Source organism: Populus euphratica, unplaced genomic scaffold (genome assembly GCF_000495115.2).
Source record: "Populus euphratica unplaced genomic scaffold, PopEup_1.0 scaffold840.1, whole genome shotgun sequence".
NCBI classification, from domain to species: domain Eukaryota; kingdom Viridiplantae; phylum Streptophyta; class Magnoliopsida; order Malpighiales; family Salicaceae; genus Populus; species Populus euphratica.
Genome location: NW_011500706.1, coordinates 68,316 through 79,338, shown reverse-complemented (window position 1 = coordinate 79,338; position 11,023 = coordinate 68,316). Strand labels below are relative to the sequence as shown.

The window sequence follows — 11,023 nt, the reverse complement described above, 5'->3', positions numbered from 1 at the left end:
AAATCCAAGTTAATCATCATGGTTTTGGCTTTAAATATGATATTTTTTAGTTCATAAAATCATTTAGATTTTGAAAAAAATATTTTGGATAAAAATTGATCAAATTTATTATTAATAGACTAGCCAAGACAAAATAATATGTTGATAAAAAATAATTCTTTATGGTCCAAAGAATTATAAATCCAAACTCAAGCCCAAACATAAGTTGAGCCAAGCCAACTCATGGACATGCATATAAGTCATTTATAGTTAGGTGTGTATTGAGTTTACATGTAAAAGAGAATGATTTGAATAAATAAAATAAAAAATTTATTTAAAATGCCACATTATGAAAAGTATTGGTTTTATTGTCTTCGTATAGATATGAAATAGATTATCTTAGACCTCAATATGAAATTTTAATCCATAGCCATCAAGTTCGTATGCATATTCATTTACATGAGAGAAAAGAAACTCTAGTAAGGAAGGTGATCATTCAAAATATGTTAGTGGGATTAACTTATAATAAAAGAATGGTCGAGATGAAAGAAATGGTAAGTTGATTGAGATGAGAGAAACAAAAGAGGGGCTCACTTGTAAAGGAAAGAAAAAGGAGGTTATAAATAATTTTTATACTAACAAGCATATGAAAAATAGTGTTGATGATTCTTTGTTGCAAGATTATAGGATGTATTACTCATATATAGTGTTTTATTATTGATTTAAGGATGAATTATTTTAAAAAGGAGAAATGATAAGAATAAGCAAACATCATCAAATGATCCATTAAAGATACTTGTTGGGTCTATTACAAGGTTTAAAACTAAAAAGATCAAAAATAAATTTAATAGGCTAAATGGTGTTTCTATTATTATTTAAAGATGAATCATTTTAAAAAGAGAAAATGATGAGAATAAGCAACTATCATCAAATGATTTATTAAAGGTACTTATTGGATCTATTACAAAGTTTAAAACTAAAAAGATAAAAAAAAAATTTAATGGGCTAAATTAAGAAGTTTGGGTTAAAAAGCTACAAATATGCTAGACTAGATTTTTATGTACTCTTTAGGTCATATATAAAGTTACAAGTGGATTTTTTTATTTGATTATAGTTAGGAAGGAAACTGAACATTTTAAGATTTTTATCCATATACGGTAATCTTAATAAATCATATAATATGTTTGAAGTCAAACTTAAAATTTGTTAATAAACAAGAAAAATTAGTTTCCATATGATTTATAAATTTCTTATAAGTCAAGGGTTTCTTGTATATGATGGATACATAGGTAATATCTTCAGGAATTATTGAGAAATTTTTATATATATATATTGCATGAAATCCTAGCTTTCCATTAATTTTAGTTGGTAGCTTGAAAAATTAATTATCATAGTTTTTTTTTTATTTCCTAATGAGTCAAAGCCTTAATAATATAGAGAGAGGTGGTAAAAAATTGTGTTTCCTTTTGTGTTATAAATTTTCTCTTTGGAAAGGTTTTCTTATTATTTAAGGATATTAGACATGATTTTTTATTTAATTTTTTATGCTTAATTTTACACTAACAAGTATAACTTTTAATTTGACTATTGAATTAAACTAAAATTTTACTAGAAAATTTTAAAGGCCTTATTATTTATAAATTTAAAATTTGTGGTAATTAGTGTTTGGCAAGGCCTTATAATTTTCCTAGTTGGTTTAAGATTTTTTTTACTTTGATTAATCTTTTTTTTAGCTTTATTTAAGATGTTTTACCTAGTATAAATAAAATTACTTAAATTATATTTAGTGTTTTTTATAGGCTTGGTTTATTTATAAATAATATTGTGTGTATGCGAGGTTGTTCATATTTATAGTTATTCATTAAACTTTTTAGAACTTATCAAAAACTAATTGTCTTTTTAATATTCTTCCTTGTACTTCTAGTTATTAATTATTTATAATCAATGGATTAGAGTTTTTTATCTAATAATTTTAATATCTTAATTTAAGTAATCATTAAGTTGAGTTTTTTTATCAATCTAATTTTAGCTTTTTTAGGTTATTTTTTATATTGATTGTGGATTCAATGCTTGTTACCATATGGGTTTATATAAAAAAAATTTTTGCAAAAGTTTAAAATTGGTTCAAATGAAAAGTCACCAACCTTATCTTGCAAAAACTTAAAATCAAGTCAAATCAAAGGCAACTAGCTTTATTTGTAAAAAATTAAAATCAAATTAAATTAAAGGTGATTAACTTTATCTTGTAAAAGTTTAAAATCAGCTCAAATCAAATACAACCAGCCTTATTGATAAAAAAAAATCAAAATTAAATAAAATCAAATGAAACTAACTTTATTTTTCAAAGTTTTTGCTTTTAAAAAAAACTTATATGTTCCCAATGCAAAAGTCTTGTGAGTCTATAATGTGTCAGAATTTTAAGAAGCTTTAAAAGCAAAATTCTAAATGAAAATCATAGGTTATTATTCATCATAATACTTACCTATTCTAAATATTGGTCTCCCATTCAAAATTCAATCCCCTTGTTGTTAATTGAAAATGATATCTTCTTTCTTCACTTGCCATTTAATTTACTAACTTGTCCATATTTGTTAAAGTGATCATTTTATATATGTTTGGTATTGTCAAATTCTTTTATAGCATTTTGAAAAAACCTTTGAATAATTATTATATGGTGGATAACTTGCCCTTGGTTTGTGATCTAGCCTAAGCCCAATTTATTGTTTTGAAAAACTTAAACTCAAACCACATTTGACCTCAATCCATAAATTTCATTCAAGCATCATTTTTAGGTTACTAATTATCTTTTATTATGTTTACCTGGATTATGTTATAAAACTTTGTTGAATTTCAGGCCTTATTATTAACATTAATTATTTCACATGTTGAACAAAACGACCGATAGCAATGTCATAAGCAGCAACCACCAATGACTAATAATTACTCTAGTAGCATCTGACACTAGCAAACACCATAAGCATTGTAATAGATTCTCCTCCTCTAATTGATAACCCCACCTCATCTTTAGCCTTTAAACCAATTACCAAGACCTATCAAAAATCATCATCGCCACAACCAACTCCTTCATGTCATCATCATCATTGTGAGAAGATTTCTCCCCATCTAACCTCTTCTATTTAACCCATCAAAACACAAACTAAAAACCACCCAATCATTATCAATTACAAGTGTAGCATCAAATTGTCCATCAGTCGTTATGTCATTCATAGTCCCTCTCACTATTAGCTTAGGCATCTCTAATAAAATCCTTTATCATCAGCCAAAATACTAAAAAGCAGTAGTAATAAACTCGACACCTCCAACCTCTACCACCAGCAGCCAAACATTAGTTCCCTTCTCCAAACATTATTGATCCAAGCAAAAAATAATCATCTTCCCCCTAATTTTTCTCAAGCCCCACCATACCAATCGTTAGTCATTCCACCAGTAATAATCGATACTTAAGTCACTAAGTTCTCATCCACCAATTATAATAACATTTTCCATTTACCATTAAAAACTGAGAGAGGTGAAATGAAAAAAGAAAAAAGAAATGAAAAGACCCAAAACTTTAGATGTTTGTTTCTCCTTTTCAAAGCATTATCGAATATTATCCACCAAACATTGATAAACTATAAGAGTTTGTAATTATCAAGATCATGTCTTATAACACCAGAATGATACTCATGGTTTAGTCTAATCTATATCGTTTGGGATAAGGTGGTAGGAATGGTTTGTGTTTGATGAATTTGATTTTCCCTGTGCTAATCATTTTTATTTTTTTTAATCATTTTGCTCATGGGTAATAAAAGTGGTGGTAAGGGTTTTTCATATCTTCAATGGTTTTCTATATGATTGGTTGTTGATATATGAATGGCTATTGGATTGTTCAAAAAATTATTAGTTTTAAGTGATATTGGCTGATTGATTATTGGGAAATTAAATGGAAAGATTTAAAGTAGTAATTGCTAAACTACACATAAAGGTTGAAAAACTAGTGCCATTAGAATGATCATGATGATTTAATTTTTGTTTACCACTCCATTGCCTTTTACAATGGGAATGATTTTTCTCTAAGTTGTGAACATAGTTATCCTTCTACTTATTTATATATCCTCCTTTATTTCTGAAGTAATTGAGATCTTCCTACTCTTATATCTTATTATACCCTTTCAACCATTATAACTACATAATTGAAATGTTAAGGTTAAATGCCTAACCAGATACTTAAAATAAAATGTTCTAAATGTATTTAAGAAAAGTAAAATAATTTCTTTTTCAATCAATGAGGGGTTAATTTAGGCTTCCATCCCTTGTCATCTCTAGGCATATTTTTGAATTGGTTCTTTCAGATTCTTTTCTATAATCCGTAAACTTTAATGGTTTAATGCTAAATACATGTTGAATTTGTATTGCTTAATAAAAATATTCATCAAGTCTCTCTATTTTTTAATTTGGTGTTGTCATGTATTACTTAAACCATCCTATTATAGTAGACTTGTAGATGAGTCATTTATATGGCTTTTATTGGGTTATACAAATATAATCTTCCAATAGCTCTAAGTCTTCCCTTAATTGTTGACAATATATGCATGTGCATGCACAAACACACATATATAAGTGTAAAATAAATACTAGAAAATGAATTAATTAAAAAATATTTTCTAATCAATTCTTTAATAACGGCTAATTTGGAACCATCACCACTCCATCATGTCATCTACCACCATAACCACCATCTTATTATTATTTTAATTACTATTTTATTATTATTTTACTATAACCTTTCATCATCACTAATACAACAACCTAGTTACCTTTATTTATCACCATGTTATTACTAATATAAAAAATATTTTATAATTATTCTATCATGACCCTCTAATATTATTATAAACATAACAATAACCACCATTTATCTAATCACCATCAATATCATTATCTTCAAAATCATGAAACATATTAGGAAAAAAAAATTATAAAACAAATATTTCTTAGGATTTCATTATGTTAGTGTCCAGAGTGTAAAGAACAAGTACAAAGAAGATAAAAATATATTCGGTCAAATAAATATAAGTAAAAATATAAAATAAAATTATTTTTAAGATAGTTTTTAAATGAATTTTTATGTTTTTAGAATAGAAATAAGAGAAGAATATATGTGCTCTATCTTTACTGTATTCGCTTCTTCTATATCAATAGAAAGTGATGACCGGTTGTCGTTTGACTTCAAACATCACCCAACCGACATCTCGCTCGTTGATTGAGAGGTTGATCGCCAAATAACTAATTGATTTATTTTGAAGAGAAAAACAGAAGAAGAAAAGAATGGGAGAAGCAGAAGAAGAGGGAAAGAAGAGAAGAGTGATGGTGGAATCATTAGGATGGCTAACGGAATCATCAATCTTACCAAAGAAACATCGAGCCATAGAAGGAGTTGGTGCTTCTTCCATCGTTGAACTTAAAGCCCAACTCTATAAATCCCAAGAAGAAGCCAAGAAATCTAAAGATATCTCCCCTTCTGATCTTGAATACCATCGCGCCAAGAAGATTATCCCTTCTCTCGACACCTTCTCCAAGAAAAACTCCGGCGTCGAATCCCGTGCCCTCAAGTACTCATCTTTCGTTTTTCTTTTATTAGGGCTTTCTTTTTTCTTTTTCTGATTATTCTTTTAATTTCAGGGACAAGCTTGAGCTTAAAGCAGTTAATGATGGGTCAGCTAGCTATGCTGCATTGGAGAGGAAGGCGGAGTTGTATGACAAGTTGTTGAGAGGAGAGTTGTCTGATGAGGAAGAGAATGAGAAGTACTGTGTTGATTTTTTTAGGAAGGGTGTGGAACAAGATGAGTCGACGCGGCCTCGAGGGAGTAATACTTCTGCTGCCGCACCCGTTGATGATGGAGGAAAAGTTGATGGTGACAGTGATGATTCTGTGTTATTCAATGCCAAATTTGCTGCGCCGGGGCGGACGGCTGGAGCTGTGGACAAAGCGCAACATCATCGTTTAGTGAGGTAAGGCTTATAATCTGTTCCTATGTTTATGTATGGCATATTGTATGTTGGATGATCTTATTTACGAAAGTTGTGAGTGGGGGAGTTGAGATGAACTAATTGAGGTGGCAGGTTTTGAATTAACTTGCAATTCCTGATGACAATTAGAAATTTTTCTTTGTTGAAAGGTCACAGATTCTCTTGTAACCTAATGCAACGAGTTTGTCCACGCAGAGGTCGAGCTAGCCTACTATTTGATAAAATGAAACTTTGTTTGAATAGTATTTGAAGATTATTACACCATTGAAAATAAGATGTCCACCATATGAGACCACACCTGAAAGATAACCAGAAATTTAGTGTCTTCCAATCCTTTTAAATCTTGAGATATAGAGATCCCATGAAGGTCCCCTGAGCAGACAACACTCAGAAACTGAGAAACTATTGCTGAAGCTGTTTAGATAGTGGTTTTCCTTAGAAATTTTGAAATTATGATCTGTTTATGAACTCCAGAAGAATGGCCCCTTCCTTAGGGTCCTCCTATATGTTTCTGCTCAGAAAGAATATAATAAATGGTTCACAACCCTCTGCTCACCAGCAACAGCAAAAAGCCTAACCACATTGCCTATCCCACAGGCTAATGCCAGTAAAGGTGCCAAAATGACTCCTGCATTGAAAATACAATACACTATTGTGCCTTATGATGCCTCTCATTAATAAAAAAAAAAAAAAAAAAAAAAAAAAAAAAAAAAAAAAAAAAAAACTGTGGAACTGACTTCAGTATCCAGAGTAATGCCTTAACTTGGATGGTACCTTGACTTTTTCTGAATACTATTAGCAAGAGGGAAACTTAGAGGAACTGGTGGATTGAGCTATATGGGTGATAAGATTCTAAGAAAAATTATTACAACCCTAATGGGAAACAAGATGAATTGGTGGATCATTGCTCAATAGAATCCCTCACCCCCTCTTCCCAAAATCAAGATCCATTTCCTACCTGGTGACTTAAACAGTGGGAAATTAATGGTACCTTTGATATGGAAAGGCAGACCCTTGGCATCTTTAACTACTCAACCAGTTGAGTGGAGATTATATTTGGTCTAGATTAATTTGTTCTGGGGGGCTTTGGGTTTTAAAGGTAAATGCATTGCCATTCACCCCAAGGCAATAATTTTCTGTACAAAATGTCCAAGATCTAAACCCTTGTTCATATTAGGCTTATAGTTCCCCTCTTTCCTGACCATACAGTTTATTCCTTACCTTTTACCCTGTTCAAACGAAATTTCACATCACTTTCCCATTATACTTAGGCACTGCAAGTTGGACCTTACATGAAGACCTGTCTAAATGCTAGTGTTTTAACCATACTGAAAGCCCCCCAAGTTGCTAACTGTCTAAACACTCCACGCATCCACCATTGGACCACAAAACCTATAGGTTGGAGATTAACACCAAATGGAATCCTACATAACAAAGGCCAGTCTTGTACAGCATACTCGAGATGCTAAATAAGACCTCACTAGTTGACCTAAATGAATCCTGGTGATACCTCATCTGGGCATATCCTTCATCTAGAAATTCCTTAAAAAAATTTCAAGGCAGCAAATTCTGAAAACCCTCTCTGCTCTGAGAACCAGCCTGTCCTACTTTTAGCACTTTAATGGATCCTGTATTGCTTTGTGCACACCATTAGATGACCAAACCGAACACATCTACTGCAATTGTGAAAAGAAAGGGCAATAAGACATTACTTTGGCACATTTCCAGATCTGGAAGTTCATGTCTGCGTATTAGCTCCAAAAAACAATATCTCCCCATTAGCAATTACCAAAAAGGAAAAGAAATAATCTTATTTTTGTGCAAGTGGTTCAGCTATCTATTATTTATCAAAAAAAAAAAGGGTGGGAAAGAGGTATCCTAATATGATTTGCTTTTTAGTGATTTTGTCACTTGATTTGTATTATAGTACCACAATCTGAATCATGTTACTGAACCCCGCAGCGTAACTCCTTTTGCATCGTGGTTTTTCTCAGAGAAGTTCATGAAGAAGCCAATCAAGCCAGAAAAAAGGTAGTGGAGCTCAAGTTGCATAGACAAGAGCAGGCAGCAGCTAAACATGAGAAACTCAAACAAGCATATCTTCGCAAAAAATTGGAGGAACTAAAAGCTGCATCTAATGCAAATCAGACATGATTAGCTGAAGGTGGGAGATTAGAACCCAATTATCTTGTTATTTAGTGTCGCTTCCTACAAGAATTTGATTAAACTGACATGAACAAAGGAAACAGTGAGATTTTTGTCACGTCTCTCTTTGTATTAGTTTTAAAAGATAATAATGTGCAGCCTATTGTTGGCATTTGTATGTTTTAGTTGTACATGGAACAGATTTTGATATGAATTTTTAGAATTTTCAGATCTGGGCAACTTGATATGATTACTAGCTGATTGCTGATGGCTCGATTTCTTCCAAACCGTGTCAGCAGTAGTATATTTGTTTTCAAGGATGTGCCGTTATCGAAAGCGCGTGGACGATAGCGGAGATTCTTGCCGTATCTGGATTTCATTTTAATACTGGGAATGTGACCACCAGTTTAAGCAAATTACGAGATTTTCAGTTCCGACTCAAACTTAAAAATCCCAAACATCGTAAGTCGTGCATCCCCTTGAATGAGAACAGCCCTATAACTTCAATCAAATAATCTGGTTACGAATCCCTGAATTGCAGCAGCCCAAAAATCTTTCCTTTAAACCTTTGTACTCTCATTCTAAGAAAATGTCCTCGGCTTAGAGCATGCCGATGATCTTCAACGTATTTTTTCATCCTCATAATCTGTCACAAAAGGTTTGTAACCAAAATCAAGTGAAGAAGTTATATCAATTTCTTAATCAAGAGGGTTCTTGGGTTATTTGTTACATGTTAAATGGTGCATTTGGGTTTCAAGTTACACGACTTCTTTGGGGATCGAACCTAGAATTTATGGAGTCACTGATGCTACTGATGCTAGCGAGAGCCAAAAACATATTATAAGATATCAAAATGAAATTCACTATAGAAATAGACATAAAACAAAATACTCATTGATCTCTAATGACAAGATGACAGAAAAACAAAATGCTAGGCAGAACCTAAAACACATGCGTCTAACATGCACAAACACTAATCCATTAGCTCGCCAAATTATCCACCATCCCCACCACTTCCACCTCCTCATCCAGCGGGCATCCACGAATGGAGTAATCCATGGGGCTTACCAAAAGGCCTCCAGACCTGCATTGTGATGCATTGGATTGGATTATTAACTGGATCGTCTGGTTTCCACCAATCAAACAATTCTCAAATTTTATTTAAAAAATAATAACCACAGTTATCAGAACAAATATTATTTAATATAATAAAGTGTTCATGCTATATATGTAATTAAAAAATTATTGATGAAAAGATAATAACTACAATGAAAAACTAGTTACTAAAAGTTTAAATCAAACTACTTATAACTTATCTAATATTTAAGAAGATTATGATAGGTTGCTAGATATTTTACTTGATTTTTAAATATAAACCAATTAATTATTGAATTAATAATAAATTAATTTGTTTAATTTATTTAATCTTATTATATTTAAGATTATGATTTATATTTGAATCAACTTATTAGAAAACTTAATGAGTCACACACATAAAAACTATTGGTTAGAAATTAAAATGAGATAATTAATGAAGTATAATCTGATTGTAAATAAATTTTAGAAATTAAGGATTAAAATGTAATTAACATAGGGAATTACAATTCTAGATCTAAAAATAATCAAGGACTTGATCAAAAAAATTTATAAAATTAACCATTTAAAATATATGTCATATTATTTAAGGAAAAAATTAATATTTTATCATTTATATGGTTTTTAGATTTTTTCTATAAATAGAAAACAATAGCTCTTATTTTTCTATATGAAAACACAAAAAAAGGAAAACAATAGCTCTTATTTTTCTATATGAGTAAAGTACAATATAAAAATACATAAAACACAAAAAAAAAAAAATAGTAGCTAAAGGTATAATAATCTCTCTCTCCTACCAGAATTTAGATGTTTCTTATTGCTAATTCACATTATTTATTGCTAGAGATTGAATAGTTATACAACTTATAATTAGTATTTATATAAATTTAAAATAACTCTAGATCTATCTAATTAAATTATTAAAACTAAAAAAAAAAATTATTGTTTCCTCTTCCACTTCGTATACGAGGAGACTTCAAGTGGTTTTCCATGAAACAAAAGGAGGAGCTTTAAATGGAAAGAAACAAACTATTAGCAGGAGAACCGTAAAACTTATAATTTTGTCGTTGTTTACAATTCTAGGTGAAAAACCATTATCTTCCTTCTCTTTGGGTTGTATTTCCTCATTCCCACATTAACTGTTTCATTTTATTTACATAATTTTTCAAATATAAAAAAAAAATATTTTAAAAATGATATTTCATTTTTACCTCTCACTTCTATAATTATATAGCTAAATGTTTGTTTTGAGTAAATTGGAAATATAATTAAAAAAAAAAGTAATAAGAAAAAATGAGTGAAAGTGTGTAAAAATTATATTTATACTTTTAAAATGAACACTTAAAATAAAATGGACTGATGTAAAATTCAATTTTACGTCAAGAAATGATTAAACATTAATGGATTAATATTTCCAGTCATTAACCAGGGCAATGGTAATTAGAAGAGAAGGGGGCAATTGCCCTCTTAATTTTTCAAAAGTTTTATTATAACCTTTGTCAGTTTAGATTTGCCTCCCTCCTTTCTATATTGTAATTGTTTAAGTTTAATTTTTTATTTAATGATTTTATTTAAATACAATTGCTCACTACAATAAAATTAGTTTAAATAATGAAAATTAACAAATTTTATATTTTCCCTTCTTACCTAAAAATTCTATCTTCGCTTCTACCTTTAATATGTAATCCCATTTTGAGGGTTAAGTTTAGATTAACAAAATGTCAACGAAGGAAAATTATGGGGATTTTTTCTTTTTTTTTTATTTGATTTATTT

The 11,023-nt window shown here is 30.1% G+C and overlaps 1 protein-coding gene across 2 annotated transcripts; it reads left to right on the top strand.

Moving 5' to 3' along the window:
* Nucleotides 1-5,239: 5,239 nt before the first annotated feature.
* On the top strand, nt 5,240-8,697 carry LOC105116069 (uncharacterized protein At4g18255). 2 transcript variants are annotated; one of them, XM_011013246.1, is made up of 4 exons: nt 5,240-5,591; nt 5,662-5,991; nt 8,004-8,173; nt 8,385-8,697. In XM_011013246.1, the coding sequence occupies exons 1-3, from the start codon at nt 5,308-5,310 to the stop codon at nt 8,161-8,163; spliced, it is 774 nt and encodes a 257-aa protein (XP_011011548.1). In that variant the 5' UTR covers nt 5,240-5,307; the 3' UTR covers nt 8,164-8,173; nt 8,385-8,697. The 2 variants fall into 2 exon arrangements, with proteins under 2 accessions (XP_011011548.1, XP_011011547.1); XM_011013245.1 differs by lacking the exon at nt 8,385-8,697 and having other exon boundaries at nt 5,241-5,591; nt 8,004-8,383.
* The last annotated feature ends 2,326 nt before the right edge of the window (nt 8,698-11,023 follow it).